The sequence below is a fragment of the Haliaeetus albicilla genome, chromosome 12, assembly GCF_947461875.1.
Source record: "Haliaeetus albicilla chromosome 12, bHalAlb1.1, whole genome shotgun sequence".
Taxonomy (NCBI): Eukaryota; Metazoa; Chordata; class Aves; order Accipitriformes; family Accipitridae; genus Haliaeetus; species Haliaeetus albicilla.
Window position 1 is genome coordinate 20392608 of NC_091494.1, and position 25014 is coordinate 20417621.

The 25014-nt window shown below is 46.8% G+C and overlaps 1 protein-coding gene across 2 annotated transcripts in view; it reads left to right on the forward strand.

Moving 5' to 3' along the window:
• Positions 1–24375, forward strand: part of NTRK3 (neurotrophic receptor tyrosine kinase 3) — a 234024-nt gene extending 209649 nt beyond the window's left edge. For both annotated transcript variants that reach the window (XM_069798466.1, XM_069798467.1), the window contains 2 exons: positions 6937–7095; positions 9973–24375. In XM_069798466.1, coding sequence (XP_069654567.1) covers positions 6937–7095; positions 9973–10158 — 345 coding nt within the window. In that variant the 3' untranslated portion in view covers positions 10159–24375. The remainder of the gene's footprint in view (positions 1–6936; positions 7096–9972) is intronic.
• Positions 24376–25014: the final 639 nt, after the last annotated feature.

Genomic DNA, 25014 nt, shown 5'->3' on the forward strand with positions numbered 1-25014 from the left:
CACCCCTCCATGTCTGCCCCCCCTCATTTGCATAAGTAATTGGCAGCTTGTTAATGGCTCATTAGGAATGCTGAAAACCGTGGGATTAAAACACACTCAGTGGAGCAGAGATGAGGGGAAGGGGGAGAAAGGCCGCTGTCCCTGCTTGCAAATTACACCGCTTGATTCAACGTGATTCAGAATTACAGGTCATAAAGCAACTAGATTGTTAAATGAAGTAAGGAAAAACAATGTCAATGGCAGGCTTTATTTTTAGCCTCATGTTTAAACACGGTATGTGCATCTGGGGGGAACAAACAGTCCCTTGCCAAACAATCCCACTAAGAGCAGGAAGGTCTCACCCCCTTCTCAGTTTCGCATTAACCCTGCCTGGTCAGTCTTTCCTGGTCCTGAGCGAGTCCATCCGGCTCTTTACATCACCTCACGACAGGGACATTTGCTTCCTTTCCCCATGCTCTCTCTGGGTAAGTCCAACCGTCTCCCCTCTGACAGCAGGCGACCTGCATCTCCCCTGCTTTGGGCAAGGCTGGAACACCCAGTGCAGCTGCATGCAAGTAGTAGAAACAGCTATGGGTTGCTTTGTGAATTCTGTAAATCTCCAAAACCCCTCTGTGATCCCTTGCTAATTGCTATGAGATGTCTTCAGCCACTGGCATGCAGGGGAGCAGGCAGCAAGCCCGACATTGCTGCACTGCCAGAGCCTGCAATGGAAGAGATGGTTGGTGTAGAAAGTGAGGATTAGGAGAGGATCAGATCTGCCGTTCCCAGAAAAGTGGAGCATACACATGCAGAGTGCTGCATGGCGAGGACACAATAAGTCAGTCAAGTAAGTTGAAATGTTTGGTAGAAGCTTTTTGTTGTTTGCTTACTGGTTTTAGGCTTATGTTCAGCGCTGGCTGTGACAGCAGCAGAGCAAAGGCACAAGACCTGAAGGCAAGGACAGGGCTATGCTGAGAGTTTGCAGTGATGGCTTTTGAATGACTTAGAAGAGGCTCAGCCTGGGGGCTGGTATGGCCATAACACATGATGCCTTTCAGTCACGAAAACACCCTGGGGATTTTTTGAGGCCACAGTAATTCTGGCAATGGTGCAGTCTCAGATACAGCTAGCACCTTTCTTTCTGGATAAGCTGAAAGGAAATTACAGATAAAGTACTCCGGAATCGCATCCAGTCACAGCTTACTTGCAGTTAAATTCAGCTACCTCTGATGTAAACTGCTTGGGTACTTAAAAGCCTAGTAAGGTGACAGTTAAAACTACAAAGTGCGGGACAGCTAATGTTCAGCAAAGCTCAGCTCTGTCTGGCATGTCAGAGTTGATCCCTCTGCTTTGCAAAAGGTGCCCAGGAATCTGTCAGGACTCACACAGGCAAAATACAGGCACATCTGATAGGGAAACATCTCTCAACACTGCTGGATCCTGCACTGAAGGCAGAGAAGGAGTGTCTCCTCCTGGATCTCCAGCCATGAGCACGTACTACCATTTGCCTGGCCCCTGAGAAGCCACCTTCTCATGCTGCAACCCCATCTGACAAACTTCGACTCACGGAGGCGTGATCTACAGCAGTTTTGTTTGTTGTTTGTTTTTCTCCCAAGAGCTCAACTTAGCCAGACAGAGATGCTTTTCCTGCTTCTTGCTTGCATTGCTTTTTTTTTTTTTGCCCTTGTGTCCTCTCGGGTGACACAGCCACCTGTGGCTCTTATTCATACAAGGCTGTACAGAACTGCTGAATAACACATCCTGCCCGCAGCAGGAATCAATGTGTCCTGAGGGGGACATACATCTGGCTGCTGGGGGAAGGTTCAGAGCTAAGTATCATCACCCAGCTTCTAGAGCTGAGGTCTAAAGGACATATGTTCTGGTGCAGCCCAGCCTGGGATGACAGCCAGGTCTGCAATTAAAGAAGATCCCAGGTCATCCCTACCTACAGCAGCAGCAACAGAGACAGCAATCAGAGAATGTGTGTCTTATCACTAGGTCGAGTGGATTGAGTGTTGAGTGGATTTTCCTGGAAAGAAACGGTGCCAAGGTCTCCACTACTGCTACGTGATTCTGTACAAACTCAAATGTTTCAGCTTCCTGCACATAAAAGGGAAGCTCAAATAATGCTGCACCATATGAAGACACCTACAGTGGTTCTTGTAACTTTCCCAAGGCAGGAACAGGAGCAGAGCCTCCCCGAAGTAGACAGGAACAGGAAGAAAACTGCCAAACGACCTTGGAAAGCAAATGTCAAATGACCAAAGAAAACAAAAGCACTGATTTATTTTTTATTTTATTTCAAAGTTGGGAATGAAACTGCACAAAAAGGACTGCACAGCCTTAGAGTATGCCAGAGACCAAATTCCATTCTTAGCTGAGATTCATGAAGCAACCTTCAGCTGTGAGCATGGAGAGGATGGCTCAGTAGCACCCCTCTGAATGCTGCATTGTGCTACAGCCCTGGAACTAGTATGTGAGCTTTAACATGTCAGTATCTGGATTCCCACCAGTCCAAAGTTCTCATAAGGGTTTTTCAGCTGTACTCTGGTTTTGATTTCCATGCTGTCTCTATTAATGGCCCAAACTGCAGGTATATTGCCCAGTCTTTGCTGAACACTGCTGCTCCACTACCTGCTGCTCTGCTGTCGAACTCATTGGGGATAATGTGTCATCTTTTCCCTTCCTAATCAGCTGGATGTCATTCAGAAAGCTGGGACAAGGAGAATTTTTTTCCTAGACACCAGCTTTCTTTGCTAGCAGACAAACCTCAAGCCTTATAATACTACTTGTATGTAGCACTTATATAGCTTTACATCATCAAAGTGCTGTACTAGCATTTAAGTAATTATCTCTCTCCCTAATGGCCATTAACGCTGGCCTTTCATGAACCTCCCCCAGCTCCCCGAGGTTCATATCTAATACAGCAATAAGCTGCTCAAAGGGAGTGGCTGGTTATCTTGCAAGTCTACAGGCTAGGATGTGTAATGAGGCTTCAGAGCAGAGGCCAGGTGCCCCGGAGTATCAGAAACATATGGCTGTAGACCAGGTCATGCACTTGGGAGTATCCATTAGAAAGGGATGGAAACAAGTAGGTGATACTGCGCTCTTGAAATGGAGACAGAAGAAGGAAACTTTGGCCGCTCAGAGGATATGCACTAATTGCACTATTACCAGGATAGTACTGCAAACTGAAAGAGCAAAGCAGTGGGAATAACGTGTCAATGTGGGCATGGGGAGTTGATCTAGGGAGAAAAAGAGAGCTAAAAATGTCAAGCAAATCTAGACAGCCATGGCAATGGGATAAAGAGGCCAGTCTGCAGGTCTATGAAGCATTAAAATAACAAGGAGAAAGGGCAAGCTTGGCAGCATCATAGGATTTAAAGAGAGGAACAGAAGAGGATTTACTTGCCTTATTTTTGCTCGAAAGCAAATCCTTCTTCCAGGTTGTGGAGTATCTCCAGGGGACGTGTTGCAATGCCACTGTTTGAGGACATTTCACCTGTAGGGGCCTTTAGAAGATGAACCGGCATGATGGCTGGGCTCCCCCATCTCTGACTCCCAAGGGAAATGGAGGAAGATAGAGTGGGAAGATGACATGACTGTTTTAGAAAAGACTCAGAAGTAGCATGCTCCTGACAAGCATCAGTCCTGCATGGCCACTTATTTCTGAAACCTGCCAGGCCCAGCTCTGAGCAAACAGGAGCTCGACTGAAACAAAATTTCGGCTTCTGTCTAAAGACACAATAACAATTCTTTCAAAAACCAAGGACATGCCATGTAAACTGACTTTGCAAAAGAAAAAAACAGCATCTTTTTTTTAGCCTGATTTAATAGCATCATTTTGCTTTTATGCTTCTGGCAATGGCTGGTCCTGTAAAAGACGTATGTAGCTGTGAGAATCACGTGCAAGTCTACAGTGGCATAACACAGATCACAGCCACTACATGTTATGCAAAGGTTTTCTGTCACCCTGGACACACTCTGTTTCCTATGGCATCAGTAGAACAATCCCTCTGTGTTCAGCTCTAAATGATTTTGCTACATCAGCAAATAACAGTGTATGGCTGACTGCAGACCAAGAAGACTCGACTTAGTGTTCACTCACGATACAGCTTCAGAGCAGGGCCTTTCCCTGCCTTCCTGCATCTGTTTTTTCATCTGTGAAATGGGAATTTTAATCCTAATCAGTTTGCGAGGGAAGCAGTAAGGGATAGTCAAAGGAGGTGCTTTAAAATGTAACAGTCAGCCTTATGTGCTAGGCTAGACACTGCAGTAGTTTTATGGTACAGTTTAATTCATGCCTGTTCTGCTTATAGCTAGCTAGTAAGTGCAAGACTTAACATTTGCTCTCAAAGATGTGGCACCCTGTTTGAGATGCAAAGAATACCTCAGCAAAGAATACCTTATTACCTATGAGCATAGCTGAGCCATATTTGGGGACCCACACATTTCTGGGCATTGCTTGGGGGTTTTTCCCCCGCAAATTAATTTGATTATTAATTATTACCAGATTAATTTTTAGTAAAAGATGTGTCTCACGTGACATACAGGGCTGGAAGGAATGCTTTGGCAATCCCTGGACTCCACCATATAAGCTAAGCCAAGACTGTTGTCACATCCTTGGGACAACCATTGACTGTGTATGTCACTTTACTGGCAGTTCCTCACTAGGGTGTATCCAGAGGAGACCAAAGACCTTGACTTTATTTTAGCTTATTAGAACTGAGCTGGGACTACTGGTTTCTCTGCTCTACTTTTAGGGTCAGATCCCCAAGTGGTGTAAATCAGGGCCCTCCCATTCAAGCAATACTGCTGTAATCTTTTTTGTGTAAGATGAGAACCTGGTTTGTAGATTCTGAACTGCTGTAAGACCTGTTCAAAAAGGAGTTAACTGTGCTCAATATGTTGCACTACCTGTAATCTCGAATGATGCTGCAAGATTCAGGATATTGCAAATGTAGAGTGCTTTGCAATAAGTAATCATTTTGAGATTGCTGGAAAACTGAAGAGTTAGCGCTACTTAAAGGACAATAAAATAAGCATTAGCACAAAACAGTTTTTGCAACAATCAAGTTTGATGTATGTCCTGTTCTATTGATAACATTTCCTCAGAGCCCTTCACAAGAAGGGAAGGCAACTTGTAAAAGCTGGGAATGCAAGAAAGAGCTAAAACTGCAGCCAGGGTTTCAAAGAAACAAACAAAGAAAAGCATATTTCTATTATTTCCATTATGGGAGAACATTCTAGGCAGTCCAGAGCAGCAAGCTGAGAACACGCCAGCCAAGCCATCTCTAAACAGGAGGTGTAGAGCTGCAATGAGCTTTTTATCTTCATGCATTGCAGTTCTGAGCACCTCTGCACTTAGGAAAGAAAGATGTTCCTGAGACTTCTAAAACTCCTTCTCTTTTTTTGAGGGAGGGTCTGTTTCAGAGTTAGAAAAAGGGTGGGTCTGCAGACCTCTGAGTACAACATTGCAAGCCCGAGTCCAGATTCTGTCAAACCCCAGAGAAGTCTGACTCACGCCCTCTGTGCAGAAAGCCTGCTAAACATCATACCCATTTCACACCCTGTTCCAACACACCTCCCCAGCACTATCTCTCCTGTGTCCAAGCACTGCAGCACGTCTCTGTACTGACCCTTCCCCACGCTAGTTCTGCTTTAATCAGGCAAAGAAACCTGTAGCGGCTTGGGAAAACTGGCAGCTCAGAGGAGAGCTTTTGTTTGTACAAGAAACATTTTCATCCAAGCGAGCACAACAATCTCATTATTTTGAATAGCCACACATGTGCTGGAAATCTAGATACCAGTTACTTTCTCCCCTGCTCCTTCATAGAACCAGAGAGATTTCTGCCTGTTTGATTTAGTTGCAGTGCTACAAAGTCATTAGCACTTGCTTTTTTGGTGTCTGTAATGAGACAAGCAGTCTTCCAAGCAGTGCTGCAAAAGCGCTCTTTCTCATCACCACTAAAACCTTGGACACTTTGCCCTCAGCAGAAATGAGTGCTGGAGACTTGCAGCCATAGTGCTTCCAGCACCGGCTGGTCTTATCAATTAGCTATTTCCCCGCAGATGGTGCTTCTTATGTAGAAGGACAGAACAGAGAAAAACTTGTCTTGCTCAGAGACGCTTGTTTAGAAATCTCTAGTGAATCTGAAGGTAAATCCATCTGCTTTCAAACTGTTTGCATGCATCCTGCAAACCTGCTGTATACCTGCTGGATTCATGTGCCCTAGAGAAGGGTAGACCCTGACCGAGAAAGTGCCTTTCCCTGGCTTGGCATACCCAGTGGGACTTCACCCATCAGCTCTTCCATTTCCAAACTCTCCAAAGGGGCTGGCTTTCCTGCCTCCATTAAATGCTGGGTATATCCCTGCCTGTAAGAGCCTGTTCTTTACAAACAGACCGCCTTTTTGCAGTGCGGTCCTGCAGTCATTTACATATTCAAAGCACTCTTTGAAAAGGCCTGTAGCACAGTTTTATGAGCACAAAATCTTTCATGCAATTAGGTGATGTGCAGATGCCGGTGCATGGCTTTTAGAAAACCTTACCGAAGAGAGCCAAACCTCACGCTGTATTTCTGGTGGGTGCGTCAGAGCACTGAGGCCCTGCAAAACTCGGCACAATACTTTGCCTGGCCTCCTGGTTCGTCAGACTGTAGGGCTGGAGTATACTCTTGGCATTCTGTCATTTGATTTCTTTACAAGCCCATTTTGGGAGGAGAGGACATCATTTATCTTGATACATTTCAGTCCCTGTCCATCATGTTAACCAGGTGGGATTGGTGGGTAAGCCCATGGGCGGTTGGGGAGGCAGTAGCCAGCCCAGCTTTTTTGAACAGCTCCTTGTCGATGTAGCTCACAGGGAGGCCCTGAGTTTGTCCACATCACGTCAGGGCTGACCGCTTCCTCAGGGCTCTCATCACTCAGATTTCCTTGTGCCTTTGCCCTCACCCAGGTTGGAGGACACACCATGCTGCCTATCCGCTGGATGCCTCCGGAGAGCATCATGTACAGGAAGTTCACAACAGAGAGTGACGTCTGGAGCTTCGGGGTGATCCTCTGGGAGATCTTCACATATGGGAAGCAGCCCTGGTTTCAGCTCTCAAACACAGAGGTACAACAGTGCTGAGACAACTCAGCTGTAAACTGTACTTTTTACCACCTCTCCTTTCCAGATTGCTTGCAAAGCAGTTCGTACATAGATGGTCCCCTCCTTGGCACTCCCATGGCAAAGAGCTGGGGAAACTTAGGCATGCAGGAATCAAAGGGCTCTGCCAAAGCCATGTACTGGCTCATCCCCAGTCTCTCCCTTCTAAGTTCCTGACATACATACCTCTATAACAACCACATCTTATAAACTCTTGGGGTTCTGCCAGAAGTGGGGATGCCCTAATTACTGCTGGGATCTAAGTTATCATCATGCCCTGAATTTCCTCTGCACTCTTTCTCCTTTATAGCTGAGGCTCTTACTGCAGTCTCCAGTTTGAGAGAAAGTGTTTGCAGTCTGTTACATAGCATGTGGCACATTTCTGCGGGGCTTTTTGCCACAGGGATATCTATTATATGGTTTGCCCCAGTTCACTGAGGGTGGAACCCAAGGAGCTGGTTTGTCCTCGTTATTTCTTTGAATAGCAAAAGTTGCAGACCATCAGTGTAGGCCTGCACTGTAAAAATGTTGAGGGAAGGCTGGCTGGGATTAGCAGGGTGTCAGAGCTGAGGTTTGAGGCACATCAGCAGAAATGCATTGGAAGATTTTTGCTCAGAATAGCAGGGGGTATTATAGAAGAGGAACAAGATGCATTGACATAGCAGTGTGTGGGAACCTTGCACATTTTTATCCTACTGTGTATCTAATGGATTTCAGAAATTTCACCTTTTGTAATGAGAAATGTGCATTTTCTGCTTTCTGGATACAGATCCCTTAATTAAGTGAGTTGCAGAGATGGCAAATCCAAGGTGTTGCTTTACAGCTCTAATACTTGCCCATTCGTGTGCTCAATGGGGCCTGACTGTATATCCCAAAGTAGCACACGCAAACATTTTAGAGACACAAACAATGGAATTGACAGCGACAGAAGTTATTTGTCACGCTATTTAATGAGCTGCTCTTGCATTTCCCTGGGAGGGTAAATACAAACACACACAAATGAGCACATGTAGTTTGTACATGGGTGATAGGCACGCTGGAATATGACAGCTCAGCTACTCCCATGCTTTCTGCCTCAGTTTACTTTGCAGGGCAGTAGGACTGAGAATAGTCACCCTTAACCTTGAGGGAGGAGGGCTGGTTAAACTCTGCACAGATGCAGCTGTATTGGCTTTGCCACCACCCCTGGAAAAAATTTTGTCCTTCCTTTTTCTATTGCTGTACCCACTTCTTCCTGAGAGCTGAAGACTCCTACCCCAGACCACACTGTCTTGGTGGGAGGGAGCCACATCATTAGCTCTCATCTGGGTCATTTTTCACAATTTGTGGAGAGGTGGCAGAACCTGGGTGCTTGCAGAGGACTGACACCTTCACCAGCTCCTGGACGGTGAGACATCAAAGCAAGTCTCAGCAGCAGCCTGGCCGCAGCTGCAGAGCCCTGTGGAGAGGCAGGTTAATTGAGTCTGTGCTAAGCTCCAGGCTGCCAGGACTGGGCTATGAGCAATCACCAGGCTGGTGGAGCATCGCCACTGCGGGGTGTGGGCTGGGATGCCCACTCCCTCCTGTGACATCCGCATGTCCTTATACCCCCAGAGCAATTTTAGCAGGTTTTTTCAAGGCTGGAGCAGAGGAATGAGGCAGGGCACCACCTCGTCTGAAAGTCTCAGCCAGTCCATTAACTTCTGCCTATGCCCTTTCTTTGCTCTGGAGAGAAAGGGCCCACCACAGGGTTCCTGTGCATGTCCAGGATGTCCTGTCATAACGCACCTCCTCCTACAAGTCACCGCTGCCAGCAGCTTTATGGCAATGCAGGCTTCTCTGCGTGTTGGGTCTTCTTTGCCCTGCTTTCAGCCGGTCCTAATCTCTCCTCTCTGTACTTACATGCAAACAGCAAAGCGATAAGTATCCGTTGAGCTGTGTGGCAGGCCCATTACTATTCATAAATGATAAATTCCAAACACCCCTTGCTGGGTGGCTTCCCTCAACATGCTGCTTGGGATCTGTGTTTATCTGCAGAGCGTGGCAGGTCACTCGCACACTGCAATGCTGGGACTCATCAACTCCAACCAAGGAGGCCAGACGGTAATAGCAGCTCTCTGACAAATCATACCTCCCTTCCCTTTGCATCCATTCCTCCAGTGAGCAAAACACAGACAGGGGAGTCCTTTCCAATGGCATCCCTCTGAAGAGACTTTAATGCTATCTAAGAGCTCACATTTCTCTCATTAGCAGCACCGACCTGACCCAGAACAGAGGGTTAGCACTGCAAATTTTTTTCTCCATCACAGATGTGATTTGAGGTGAAATTTCATTCTTTCAGCTGCTTTTCTATGTCAAAATGAGGCAAAGCTGCCCTTGGAGATGGAGGTAGGAAAAGGTGCTCTGAACTCTCCCTTGTAGAACTCTCCTGGGCTTTGCAATGGAAAGGACTCTTGATTTTCAGGGAAGAAAAATATCATTTCAGCTGTGCAAAATATTACTTTAGTTTGGGGATTTTAAGGCTTTTTCTTCCTTCTTCAATTAGCAGGAAAAACTGACATCAGAAATTAAAACTTCATTTCATTTGCTTGTGACCTCCTATTTGGAGAGTGCATTGAGGTAGGTAGGTGTTAAATGGGGAAGGTTTTTAGGAACTTCAAGACTGCAGCTGGAGACAAACTTTTCACTGTAAAATTATCATTACAACACACAAACAGGTGAGCGCTGAGGATCTGCAGAGCTCTTGGCTTCTCAGCACTCCCATTCACTAAACAGTACCACATGAGCCAAGAAGTAGCTGGGACAGGACACCCTCCAGGAACTGCCTGACTGGTGTTCAACATCTCTTTTCTTTCTTTCTTTCAGGTCATTGAGTGCATTACCCAAGGCCGAGTTTTGGAAAGGCCAAGAGTCTGCCCCAAGGAGGTTTACGACATCATGTTGGGCTGCTGGCAGAGAGAACCTCAGCAACGGCTCAACATCAAGGAGATCTACAAGATCCTTCATGCTCTGGGCAAGGCCACACCAATCTACCTGGACATCCTTGGCTAGCAGTGGCCACTTGTTGAAAGTCCCTGCTCCTTCCTTCCGTCCTTCCTTCCCTCTCCCCCTCCCAAGTCCTTTACCCCTCAGCTCCCAAGCAAACATCTTCATATAAACTCAAGTGCCTGCTACACATACAACACTGAAAAAAACAAAACAAAAAGCATACCAACAAAAATCCCACAAAACAACAACCTGTAAGGCAGTTTGGCTTATATATATTTATAGATATCTCTCTATATATAACTTCCACACCAATACAGAAAGAAGCTGCTGTTACAGAAAATTATAAGACTTTAAAAAAAAAGAAACAAAAAAGGGAGAAAAAAGTACTTAAGAAGATATATATAATTAAAAAAAAAAAAAGAGAGAAAGAAAGGAGAAGGTATCTTTCCCCCGAGCAATGAAGCAGTGAATTGTAACCCTGCTGTGAGTACGGTTCGGGCTGCTGGGCAGGGCTCTAGATTGGCTACGGCAGTGACACCATCCCAGGTAGAAGCCCTGGGAGGAAAGCCTTGCCCTGGTTGTATGATATGCACTGAATGTGTGAAATCAGTCCTCCCTTTTCGTCCTTGCCTCCCTCCCTCCTTCCCAGCCCGCAGATGATGGGCACAAAGCCAGGGCAGTGCCCCTGGATGAACTCTTTTACCAACCCCTTCCCTCCCTCCCTCTCAGTCCTTCCCCATCCCTCTCTGCCTTCCTGCCTTTTTCCTCCCTCCAACATTTCAGGACAATTTTTCTAATTTGCTGATTCTTAAATGTATAGACTCAAGGCTTTCGAACACACAGTCAAAGGATTGTGGCACCTACGGGTAAAACACGCACCGGGAACCAGCTGCCCTCCCGCAGACCGCGAGCCGGCCTGACCCAGACCTCCCTCCTGCCCCATGCCAGCTGCTGCCAGGGCTGGGAGAGCAGCGGGACCAAAGTGGCTGTGCGAGGAAGTCGAGTGGGGGGGTCCTGGAGACCCAGTCCTGAATCATCCCCAGCCCATTTCAGTGTGCGAGACAGGAGTGCTGTTCACCCAGGGTGCCCAGCGCAGGAGCCAACTTTGGGAGGAACAACCCCCCATCCCAACCCCTCCTTTTTCTCCCCACCCTGCACTTTTGCTAGCAGCCATGGGGTTGTTCCCCCTCCCTCAGCTCTCTGCACCGGGGCCAAATTGGTCTCTAGTGTAAACCTTCAGTGGACAGGGTTGAATCCCTGCTCCCCTCGTGGGGGAAAGGCTGCAGCGTGCAGACAGCTGGGAGCGTGCCTGCGTCCCGGCTGGGCATGCCTCTGGGGTCAGCATATCCCGGCACTCTTTCTCCCCACCCTCTTCCCTTCCCCATCCCTGCCCCATGCCTCAGTCCAAGCCTCGGCACGAGCCAGTGGGGGACAGGGACAGGGACAAGGCTTGTGAGATGGCTGGGAACCTACCAACACCTGCCTGCAGCCCCCTTGCCATTCTCCTCACGTCCCCATCCCCTGAAAGGATTGATGCATCTGCCTTTGAGCTGTTGTGAAATGCAGAGGCTGAAGAATAGCTCCACAGGCAGCCCCGGGAGTGGGGGGGAAGGAGGGGAAGGTGCCTTCAGGAGCAGACGGCTCAGCGGATGGCCGCAGCGGCCAGCCTTGCATCTCAATGAGGATAAAGGCCTGACAGGCAGCGACAGGGGGTGGTGGGGACAGTGAGGGAGAGACAGAAGCATCCTCCCTATAGCCCATCTCCCTCAAGCAGGAAATAATCCCGACCTGGGGAAAGGCTGAGTCAGACGCTGAATCCGGTCGGTCCAGACTGGGCTGACACTACAAAACGTTTCTGGGTCTTTTTTTCATGTGGCTAATGGAGGATGAGGGGAAACTCAGCTTGGCAGCTGCTCTCAGGAGGCAGGGAGCGGGCGGCACAGGCATTGTCAAGGCAATTTTGAGAAGGCAACAACCACAGGCACAAAAATAGCCTGCTCGAATGTGGCGCTTGTCTGGAACGGAATGCAGATGGGGGAAGAGGAGAAGGAATGTTGGCTCCTTCTCCATGGCCAGAGTAGTGTTCATGGCCAGGATGCAAGAGGAGATAGGTGACTCTGGTTATGGCTGGTTACTGAAAGGGAAAATTTTGCATCCTCTCCCTTGTCTCTTGCCAGTCTCTACCTCCCACCCATAGCTCTGGCATGACCTGGCTTATGGTTTCAGACAGAGGGAGGGGACACTGCTACAAGGAGGTTTGTGGCGGCAGCAGTGGCTGTGGGTTTATTCTGTGCTCATGTAGAGAGCAGTGCAAACCTGGTGTGCGAGATGATGGGTGGCAGTAACCATGTGGGAGTAAGGACGTAACCTTCCTCTGCATGTTAGAGAGATCCGGGCTAGTGGGACAGACTTGTGCCAATGGAGGCTGGACAGACTGCCGCTGAACGGGCACCAGCAACTCACAGCATGGACACCAAAGATGGCATGGTCAGGCACAAGGGTGTGGACCAGTGCCAGGAGTCCACACGCAGGAACCGTGCCACCCCTCAATAGCAGGATCTTGCTCCTTTGGGAGAGGACATCCAGTTTTCCTCATCTGTCTACTTAGGCACCTTTGAAAGTGAAAAAGATTGTTTGAAGGGTTGCTAGCCCTGGCCTGGCTGCCTTTGTATGCAGGCTGCTTTGGCGAAAAGGGCTGGAGATTCTGTACAAGGGGAGAACAAGCAATGGCTGTTAATTGCCCAGTGTCTCCAAAAGAAAACCCTTCCCTGGGGCTGCCTGTCTCTTACCCCAAACGGCTTCTTGCTTTTGTGGCTCCCAGGCACTGTGCCAGATTGTGCAAGGCCACCATTTTGTCCACCCCTCTCTCTCGCTCTCATTTCTTTTTTGGCCAACATCATGGGCCTTTACACTATCAAATCACCTACAGACACTGTTCCCATAGTCTGTGAGATTCCCCTGTCACCATTCTGCACAGCAGCTACATCCTCCTTTTCTTCCTTCTTTCCTCCTTTCCCTCCTCCCCAGCATCACCACCCTGTCCCTTGTGCCACCTCTTTTTGTGGTCATGACAGCGAGGCAAGCTTAGGAGTTGAGCATGACACTGAGCCTTGCTGCTGCATGGTTAGGAATAAGTAGTCTATGAGAGGCAAGGAGATGGGTCCCCAGAAGATGTGAAGTGGCTGAGACCAAGGTTCAGGCTGTCTGACTCCTTTACTGTTAGCCCCACCATGTGCAGTGACTGCCTCAGAAAAAGGTCCTTTTGTCAAAGTTAATTGTGAACAATTGCTCAGAAGAACAGGATAAGCTGCAGTTCTGCAATGTGATGCCTCTCCAGCTGCTGCTGCCGCCTTATGTCCCTTGGCCTGTTGGTGCTGGACGGAGGTTTGTTGGGGTGGAGGAGGAGGAGGTTGTTTTGTGTTTGAAGACGTGATGGAAACTGCTGCATCTCTTTTTGGCATGACAGTTTTGGAGGGGAAGAGGGAAAGCAGCTGTGCTGAGTTCCTGGAGAACACCCTGAGACCTTATTTCCAGAAGCACCTTCCCTGGACCAGAAGCGGAGCTGCCCATCAGCATGGGTGATGGTGCTCTTCCCTGTAGGAAGATGGGCTCTGGCGTGGCCCCACTGCATGTGGGGGAAGGAAGAAGAGCAGATCTGGGGGGAAACTCTCACAGAGTGCCATAAATCTCAGTGTGGGGACTGTTTGGAGGCAAAGAGAAATAATGAGTTCATGCTCCTTCTCCATTTCCAGGAGAGATACTTCCCATTGCCCTGCCTCTATTAAGAGCAGAGAGCTATCCCTGCTGCCTGGGAACACTGACAGGTCTCACCCAGCTTTGGGGCAGGCCAGGCCTAATTCCCAGCATGTCCAGGCAGATGTTCCCACCACCTAGCCTCTTCCATCTGCAGTTTTCTCAAGGGGCTTGTGAAAGGGAGCTGGGAGGAACAGTGGTCTGAGCACTGCTGAGAAGTGGCCATGGGGTTTCCCTGTCCCAGCTGCCTCCTGCTCCCTAAAAATTAAAATTGTTATCACCAACTCAGTCACCCAAGGGTGTCGCTGAAATGATGCTTACTTGGAGCCGAAAGTGCTATTTTGGTGCATGGTACAGATGGTAATCGTATGCCAGGGCTGCAAATTGTGGGCAGTAAATGTGGCTCCAGCCTTAGGGTCTCATCAGTGACCTGTCTTGTCTTCTCCAGCCGTTACTTTTCCTTCCACCCCAGGCTGTCAGATTGCAAGATGAAAGCTGAAATGTAGCAAAGGGAAGACATGCAATGATCTGCCAGACTGAAAGGCCATCCTGTCTCCCACAAAGCTTGCCCATCTGGTCTTTTTAAATGTCCCTCAGTGCATGTATTTTGGGGGTGAAAAAGAGCCTGGGCTGCCTCATTTCAGGCCTGTCCTTGTGTCCACAGGGTGTTGAATTGCAGACAGGTGACTCTGGGAACATGTGCCACACAGACAAATGTGAAAAATCTGGAATGCCTTTAGAGAGGCTGCTTGCTTGAGAGACATTGTTAGCTTTTCCACCAGCTCCATCCAGGAGTGGGTGGAACAAGGTGAGAAAATATGTGGGGAAATAAAAAAAGCCAGGGAAAGGGAAAGGCTGGTTTTAGAAGGCAAGTGAGTATCTTGGGTTGGGAAATCGAGACTGGTTTCGGGAGTGTGGCGTAGAATTTTAAGTAGCACAGTGGATGCGAGCAAAACCAAAAGAAAACAGCAGCTTACTGGAGCTCCAGGAAAAGTGAGCTGTAACACTGGGCAAATACTAGTTTAAAAAGGAGACAGAAGCCAATAAAAGCAAGGGAACATTTACACAGGCAGAAGACAAAATCACTAGGGTTTGTGCTTTTTTGTGAGATGGGTTTTTTTTCTATAAGAAAATACAACTAAAAGAAGGCCTGAAAAAGTTGTTTTTTCAGGGCCACAGACAGAAGTATAATACTACATGAGCTGTTTCCTTTCATGTGAAAGGCTCGTATTTCCCAGAACTCAAATGCATGAGTTTCCTTGAGTTCAGGATATGGGCTGAAGAATGCAGACCTGGGTCACCACAAGCCCACAAAACCAGAGTAGTTCTGAGTGCTTGATCAGCAGGCATTCATGTGGCAGTCTGGGTGGAGACAGTATTTTGTTCAGCATGTCATCTTCAGAAGTTTTTTGGTTTTTTAAATCTTTCTCATCTTCCTGCCCCCCCCCCCCCCCCCCCCCCCCCGCCCCGGGAGTATCCACATCCTTTGTCCAACTGTGACTCCCAATGGTTAATGAAAAGGCAATGCAAGTAGCTGAATTTTTGGTGCATCATATGTCCATCTTTGCTTCCTGATCTGGCCAGGAATCAGCTGAACCACCACAGCCATGGCTCGTACCCAATATTTTCGTAACAGCTGTAGGTATTTCTCTGGTTATAGGCAATGGTGAGGATAAGCAAGCTGAATAAATGGGATCCTGGCTATGACACCATGCTGTAGTGGCTCCTCTGATAGCTGGAAGGCTATGGGCATCAACAGGGCTTCTCTGCTATGAGAGTCAGCAGGCACAGGCATGCTTTGGCAGAATCCAAAAGGCTTGTTCTCCATTCAGATGCAGTGGCTTTCTGACAGGTGGTAAGGACGTGGAGCCTTGGCATAACAGTGCTGTCTCCACATAAGTACCAAAAGTAGAAAAAGAGAAAATTCTCCTCTCAGCACTGCTTTCCAGGAGTGGACAAACTTGCTTAACTCTAAGGTGCCTTTCCCGCACCCACCCTGAGACATCTCTTATATCAGTATGTATTTAATGTTTCTTTAAGTAGCTGCTAAGCCTAAAAAATCTTTTCCCTTTGCCACTTTCCTTGCAAGCAGGGATATTGAGTTTCAAGCCTGCAGAAAGTAGGTGTTTTCAAAACATCCGTTCTGGCTGGCAGTGTCATAAATGACACAGGCAGAGACGTCAATCACTGCTCCAAGAGGAATGCAGGAGCATTCCATCTCTCCTGTGCCTCTTATTCCTTTCCAGTACACTACTGAGCCATGAAACGGCTCCCTGAGAGAAGTGATAGGAGTCCCATTGCTTACAACTTTGAGAAACTGAACTGAGGAAAGAGATAAGAGACCAAAGAGAAAGAAGGACAAAATCTTATAGCCTTCTTCAGGGGCTGAGCTAAGTGAGCTGATAGGCTGGTTTCATCTCAATGGTTTGAGTTTCTCACAGACCCCATCTGACGGGTCTTTTCAGACTAAAGGAATGATCACTGGTTCCTTCTCCCTTCTGCTAGTCCTACAATTTTAGCATCTCTCCAAGGATAAAGGAGGCACAACAAATCTAACCATTGTTTCCTCACACTGTCAGGAGTCCTCTATAGGAACTGATATTCTGCCCAGCCCAAGCGACTGATCCTACAGCTGAAAACTTAAGCAGTTGTTCTGAGGGCGTGTTTAACTGCTGAACTACTGGCTGCTTAGGACAAGGTCCCAGCAGGGAAGGACTGAGATACCTCTAAAGAAAATCATAGCTCGTGTCTTCTTGCATGCTTTCTCTCGCGCTCTGCTGGTTTCCAACCTCCCCAATCTTTGCTGCTTGATACTTAGATAGCTGAGTTTCTGCATTCACTCCCTTTTCAGAGCACAGAGAGCTGGTGAAGCTGTTTGATTTCAATGTAGTAGGTGAGATAAGATTTCTCCCCCCTGCCCTCTTCTTTTTCTCCCTGCGCGGCTCCTGTCCTTGCAGTTCTCAGGACTTGACTAGCAGAGTTTTTAAATGAAGTGAAAGTCTTAATGTGAGGTGAATCCCAAGACCACAAACAGTTTGGACTTCAAACAGTGAGAAAATTGGCGCCGAATGATTCCGCACACAAAGCAGAAAACTTTCATTTCCTGCAGGCAGGATGGAATTGACTGTTATATTAAGACTTCAGAAGGAGCACTGCCCCAGAGTAATTTCACTGCTGTCAGGCAGTGTTGACATCTAGATTAACCTCTGTGCCGTGAATTTTACAGCAAAGCTCATTGTAATGCATGTGGGGTATGTCCTGTAAATCCCAGCTGAAGCCCATAGTGTCCCACCCTTCTGCACAGGAGAAAGGGTCAGGGAGCAGCCACTATCATTTTTGACCCCAGCAGAGCGTGACTCTAACCTCATCCAGGCCGGTTCTGCTGAAACTGATTTTCTACCATGGTAAAGTGACAGGAGCTCCAGCCTGTATTTTTATTTTTTTTTAATTCCCCAAAGAAGTTTACATCACAAGGCTGACATTTTTTGCCAGTGACAAACAGCTCCCTTCACATATCCACTCAGCAACACAGTCCTAATTAAAAGGCACTAGTTAACCAGTGGCAATTAGCTGCTTGCACTGATTAACTCCAACATATACAATCCCCCCACACAATACTCTGATCAGACGTGATCCAGGACTAAATGGCAGACAAACTCCCAGCTGACATGAGGTGATGGCATCCAATCTTACCCACCAGCCCACAGGCACACTATTTAACTGTCTACCAAACCAAAAATGCATGAATTAAAGAAGTTCACACAGTTCATTCAGTGCAAGTCAGAGGACATTGCAAAAGAAGTCTATTGACTCCTGAACTGAATGCTCCCACTGTTAAGTTGGAAGCATAGGCCAGACCCCAAGCCCTTTTGTCTTTTGCTGTAAGAGCAGGTCGAGCAGCAAGATTTCCCAGGCAGGAGCACAACAGCCTCTTCACTTTTGTGTGGGTAGAGACAATCCTGTCTGTGGTTCTCAAGATGCACCTCTGAGAGTACTTCTTTGTGAAAAAACCACTAGCATCTAAAAAAAATGGAAGAGGAAGGGAAGGGGGGGTTTTGTGTGTTTTTGCCACACCTTCTTATTCATACACTTATTTTCATACTTAGACATTGCTCTGCAGTCATCTGCAGGAGGTTCTAGGCAAGAGACAAGCTATCAGGTGCCGAACAGATTAGCCATTAACCCTAAGGGCAAATTCTCAATAGTACTTCTAGAAACCTCTTTCAGAGCCCACCCATCCTCTCAACTACAGTTCTTCATAGTAGGCTTACCGTTATATTTGTCAAAGACTTTGGATAGCCTATGGTGAGGGGACATGCCCATAGTTTCCCCTCATCTTCAGATGGAGTTGTGTGCCCCTGGCATTTCTGTAATCAGGCCCATCGGGAAGATTGCTTCAAACTAACATTTACTACCCCCAATCAGAACACAGATGAAAAGGCTACCCAAGGTTATAAAGAAGGTCAAGCTGTTGCTTTGGACTAGAATTTGCTTTGGAAGAAATTTGATGGACCAATTCAACCACCACAGCCCATCAAAACCTGGTGGCTTCATTTAAAAAGTAATCAGTATTGTATTTCGCTTTAGACATCCGTGCATTAGTGTTCTGCAAATATGATTTCCTCTTTGTTTGCATTATTGATGCCATAAAATGTCAGACACATTAAAGAAAAAAAAAGAGGCCAACCTTTGGGGTTTGGAATGATTCTGACTGAATTGCAGTTGGGTTACTTTTCTTTTTATTTCCCATGGTAGCGATGCACTGTTACTCATTCTGCTATTGCTTTACAAAGAGTTCTCTGTAAGTGTATTTATACAGCCAGCCATATTTCAGGAAACACATAACCTTGACATTTTTTGCTGTATGTGGCAGTGTGTGTGGGGGGGAGGGAGGTGGAACTTTTTGCAAGAGCCCTCCCATGTCTGGTAGTATGTTGGCTTTGTGCAATGGTGTGTGACTCCCTTCTGCTCAGGTGGCTGGTTTGATTTAATCTCAAGAACTGACTTCTGTGATCAGGATTTGAGGTCTTCTGGTTTTACACTGCCCAGAATCTATCATCTGCTTTCGCCATTCAGCAGCTGTCTGCTATCCACAATGGTTCCTAGATGTCTGTGCAACAGAGATTACACAGAACTTGAGTCTCAGACATGCAATAGAGGAGTTTTAGCTCATTCTGGTCCTGGACCAATGGTGAGTTTGCTGATTTAGTTTGGTTCCTACACTCCTCCCCACCCAAGGCTCACTGACTACTGTTCCCAAGGCAAATACTATTAGCTGCTCAGTGCTTTTTCTCCCAGACTATTAAAGAGCACTGGCCTTGGCAGCCTTATGCTTTCTGCCTCACCTTTCTATGACAAATGCTGATCCATTGTTCAATTTTCCTGTGAACCTTTTGGAAGAATGTAGGGATTTTCATCAGTGGTAAGATTTCTTTTCAGCTTTTCCTTCCAGTGACAGCAGGACTTGGGAGCAGGGGGAGAGGGATACAGTGGAGCAGTCTAAGGAGGGGACTCAACTAGGACCTAGACTACAAGGTCATCTGTTCACCTACTAGGGCCTTGCCAGCTTCATACAGCAAGAAACCCCCAGCTTTTCATGAGCAGCTTCCTGCCCAGCTCTCTTGTTCCTACTCCAGTTCTGAGGAATGGCCTTCAGATGACCTTCAGATCTCCCTATCTTCACAGATCCATCTCGGCGATATCCAAACAGCCCAAAGAAGAGATGACAGGGGCTGAATGGGTGTGTAATTCAGTGTCTTTCTCCCCCCTTTTCATCAGGGGCAAAGCTAGTGAAAGTGACAGAACAGAAAAATTGTTTTGCCCAGCAGGAATGATCCAGTTTCTTTTTAAACTCAGATATTTAAGATGCCATGCAGCAGATCCTATAAATATGCCTTGAAATGTTGGATGAGCACAAGGAGTCTATTTGATTTTGTTTTTATGCCTGTAATTCCTCTCACCAAGAATTCAGCTGCTACTCGGCTCCCAGCAGGTTGTTCTGATTGCTGGAGAGATGGTTGGGATTGATTCCGGCTGTGATCTGTTCGGGTCCAGCTTCTTTCTTATATAGCTAGATTGAGACAATAGAAATAATCAACAAGGGACTGAATTGCTGTTCCCGTGTAACTAAACCTTCTTGTGCAACACCAGGCAAAACCTTGAAGGGCTTGAACACCCACAACTTTGTCTGAAGTCAGTAAAGGCTGTGGATACTGAGAGGCACTGAAGATCACTATGATGTTAGGAACAGAACGGCAGGAGAGAGGAAGAGAAATGCTACAAGAAAAAACCAAACATTGTATCAGAAAAGACAATGGTTGGTTTCTAATACAAGAAAATCCACTGCTGTACATGAGAAAAGACAGAATACTCACCCTGGCAACCAAGAAAACTGGCCATCGGGACAGGAGCAGCTCTCTATCCTGCAAACCTCCTCTCATTTTTAATTTCCTATTTCTCCTTCTTTTGCTATTACAGAACAAATCCTGGCTTATGGATTTCTTGAAAACTGAAATTAAGGTAAGAGGCAGATTTGGGAGAGGAAGGGAGAGACCAGATCCTGCTGGATGATATGACAGATTTGTAGCGCAGCACCTTTCCAGTAGCAAGTGTCTGGTGTACTTAATTTTTTTTTTTTTTTAGTACAACCCCTATTTGGCGCAAGTAGTGTTCACAATGAGGATAAACCAGTTCAGTCGCCAGGAAGAATAATAAAAAGCTCCCGGTAAGCTGGAGATTTTAGCGGACCGACAGACATCGGGAGCCGCGGCCCTGAGGATCAGCACCACGGACAGCGCCGCCGCCCGCCGCGGCCCCGGAGCCGCCCGCGCTGCTTCCTCCCCTCTTGCAGTGGCTCCGGTTCGGAAGGAGCTCCGCTTTTGAGGAAAGAACTCCACTTTTGAAGGATCAGGGGACCTCATGCCCACACTGGTCAGGGCACGGCTGTCTCGCCCTTCATTCTTTTCTCCCATCCTTTTTTCTAGTGTGAAATCGTTAGCCGGTATCTTGCTTTCAAGTGATGTGGAGGTGGGATGGTTTCAAACACAAAACAATCAATCCAACGCGCGAGAGAACTATTTTTTCCTTCAGAATTAAACTCCCTGCCCCACTTCTTCCTGCACTGGTGTTCCACCTATGAGGCTTCATCTCTAATTTCGACTGTGGAAGGTTCCTATCTTCTCATCTATTGGGGCAGTTTGACAAATGGAGAGCTATTATACTGCTAGCCCTTTAGAAACAGAGTATTTATTTTATTGGCAGCATCACGTGATTCAGCTTTGGCCATCAACTAAATTTACTGCTGGTAAAGGGTAAACAGACAAACCTCTTGGAAAATTCAAAGGGGTATATAAATGACACTGTGGCCCCTGAAAGTTATTTTGACATCAACCCATAAAAAAAGCCACATTACTGTGTAGTGGAGAGGTGTCAGAAGAGTCAGCCAAAGATGAAGACCCATGCAGGGAAGAGCAGGCATCAACAGGCAAGACTCCAAATGGAGAAGCAGTCATATCTCACTTACAAAAAAGGCAGGTACTTCAGTATCCAGCTTGCTCAGCCTGCATACTTGGGATTTCTTCCCACTTGTTTTCCTGGATCACACTAAGGAAGATATAACCTCAAATTAGGGTTGAACATCTCCTGAACCTCATCATCATGGTGAGAAGCTATTGGGCAGGAGCATGCAGGCCCATTCCATCCATGAAAAATTTAGTGTGAGTAAGAAAAGCCAGAAAAGTGGGCTAGAAAGTTGAGCTATTCTCCCCCACCCAACACACACTGCTTCCTAGAAGCAGTTTCCTCTGTATCCCATCTCTCACATACTCCCCAGCTCTCATTGGCACTTACTGCAATAGGACATCTGGATGGGCACTCAGAGACAGTGAGGACCAGGAAGTGGCTGAGACACAAGACCTCAACACTTTTAAGTAAAAATACTGAAAATGAGGAATTGAGGCCAGACTTCTGATGCTTAGGGCCATCTGGAAGTCAGAAAGGATGAGCTTGCAGGGGATGGCAAAGATGATTTAATAAGAAGCTCAGAGAACAAATGGTGCTAAGGGAAGGGAGCAAGGAAGCCTACTGGGACACAGGGAGAGGAAGGAAATGGGCAAGGACTTAATTCCCAGAGAGGGACCAGCAATTGTGAGGGTACTGAAAGTCAGATGTGAGTTGTGGTGAAGCAAAAGAGAGCCCTGGTTGGGGAAGAACTATGGATGTGAGGAAGCAGACACTACAAAATGATGTGTGCTCATCTAAATGAGTCCTGAAGGTTTCTCCAAACCTTCAGCCTTGCTGGGCTTCTCCCAGGCCCACCTTCTCTGCTTCAAACCCTTACACGTACTATAATTTTCACTGCATTTATTCTGCTCTCTGATGGCTCTGGTTTCAGTACAAGCAGGCTAGATTGTTTTAGTCCCCCTCATTCCCCCTGTTCAGCCCCCACACCCAGCCAACTCCCCATGTGAAGGAATATTGCCTATATATTTTTTTTTTTTTTTTTTTCAGAAGTGTCCTTTAAATTTTCAGCTAAACTGGGAGGCATTTTCTTGCATGAGAGCTTCGTATAGATAGGCTTAAAGCAGAACAAAAATAAACAAATAAATACACTAAATTACCTCCCCCTCCCCCACCTTGTCTTAATGAAGTGCTATTTTACATAAGTTATTTCACTAGAAATGAATTATTTTTGTGCAGGCAAACGATTGACATTGATTTAGCTTACAGTGAGTGTTACAGCTCCCTCTGTCTCTTCTCGGTCAGGCAAGGAGGCAAGGTTTCCCCAGGTAAAGGTTGAGGATACAGAGCCTTCTTGGGCGAAGGCTGTCCTGGGGCCATCAGGCTGTGTTTGGGATGGTGTTTAGGGGCTGCATTGTGCACTTGCCTCCAGTAATTTCTGCAAGACATCTATGTTGAAGCAGTATTGTCCGTCAGTGGCTTGTGTGGCAGCGTGGTGGCCTAGCAAGAGAAACCACTGTGGTTTCCCGTGCCGGCAGTCCTGCCACAAGGAGAAACACCCAGCCTCCAGAAAACTGCAAGGGTAGACTTCACGTCCAGGAAACTACTCCTACTCCCACTTGAACTGCCCTTCAACGGTGCAGGCAGGCTTGGGCCCCAGAAGGTGCTGCTCCACAGCTCACTCTGGCAGGCGAGCTGGTACTGAGAGGAGGATGGGACTACATCTCAGAGGAAAGACATTTTGACAGCATTTTTGTTGTTACTATTATTTAAACTAGCTTATTTTAATCTCAGATAATGTCACTGAAAATCTGCAAGAGCAGAAAACAAATCCTCTGGTGATGTATGCTGAATTGATTTTTTTTTTTGGCAGACTTTTTTTACCCCATGCACCAATCCACATGTTTGCTTAGTTGAGGGCTTTTTTTTGCATCTTTTGAATCCTATTTGCCATTTTGCAACTGAATTTCTGGTTCTCAACCATTTCCATTCTGCAGTCTCCCCTTCTCCAAATCAAAACTCACCATTTTCCCCTGCTGGGAACAACCCAGGTTACCTCTCAAGGGAGAACCTGGTGAGAGCAAGGTGGTCATGATCTCTGCCTGCCCATCCCACCTCCACTGGCTCCACCTCAAAGGATGAGGAACCCTGATCTGAGTATTGGCCAAAGTAGGGTCCCTGCTTCTCCCCTACCTGCCACAGCATGTGCTTCAAGCACGCTGCTACCCTGGAAGGAGATGACTGATACAGTGTTAGTCAGACTTACAAGAAGACTTTTTAAATTAAGGATTTGCAGTGAGGTCAAGGGACCTTTTAAAGTGCTGAGGTATTTACCCTCCCCAGACCTTCCCTTCCTTCCTGCCCTGCTTTGTCCCTTCCTCTCTCCCCAGCCTTGAAATGAAACAGAAAATTATTTTTTTAAAACTGTGTCGATAATTTATGTTTAATATAAAGGATGATTTAACGGCATCACCAAAGGTCATTTTTTTCATCTCCCTGTTACTGCCCCAGCCCCAGAGGCTGTGCATCCCCTCTTCCCCATAACTCCGCTGCCCTCCCTTTCATTCACCTCACACCCCACTCTGTCACCACCCCACCACAGCATACCACACACCAGAAACCTGCTTCAGGTTCAGCTAATGACCGTTGGAGAACAGAGATTTCACACCGAAACCTCCGCTCCAGACCACCACAAGCTGGAACCATTTCCACCTTGAAAATAGTCAGTTGCTGCAAATGAAAGGCAGACTCATTTCTTGAATTACGTAAGTTTTTTTTTAAAGCCTTTTATACCTATTTACGTGTGTGTGTGTGCGTGCACCACATGTACACAGTGGTATCTGTGTGCACAGATGCACACGAATCTCTCTCTCTCAAATATAAATATATTGTATGTTAGAGCTGTAAATATTCCTTGGTCACGTGTCTATGTCTTCTTCAAAATATCATATCCTCAGTGTTATGTTAGCAACTCCATTTATTGATTGATGAAACTGTGTGTAGACCTGTACCCTCCTGACATAGTTTATGTAGCTCTCTCTTCTCAAATAAAGTACAAAACTACCACTAGCAGGTCCTCCTCTCCTTTTTGCTCCATGCTGAACATTCAGCTTTAATTCATAAAAGTCTATGCTGAAAATTAATGCAGTTTCCGCTATTCCAACAGTGCAGGAACCTCCAAATGATGCTTTAGGACTTGTGTATTGCTAGGCAGGCCAGCAAGTATAACAGCTGTTAACGAAACGTGATAATCTGTAGGTGAAATGTTGTTCCAACTGCAGTAAATGAAGGTCTCGCTATTGACCTGATTCATTCTTCACACCTACCCCCAGGTACAGCCTACACCAACCATAGTTCACTTCATCCTGTTAGAGGTGACAGGAGTCCGTGCTGCTCCTCCCCTCTGTAAGTGGGTCTCCACATCATTACATCAAGCAGCCCTCCCACAGTGCAGAAAGCTCTCCTTGTACTTAAAATGATCCAGTCACTTCTTTGTTGTGTTGTTGGTTTGCTGTTGCCTGGATTGTTCAGCACCTAAACTCAACTCCGCTGAGTAAATCTTGGCTGGGAACAACACTTAGGATTATGGCAAAATCCACTGCTGTCACTCACTTCCCCTTGACTCTTGACACTGGCTTCATGCTGAAATCACAGGGACCAGAGGATATTTACTATTGCAAGTTGAAAAAAGCCTTTGCACAGATACAC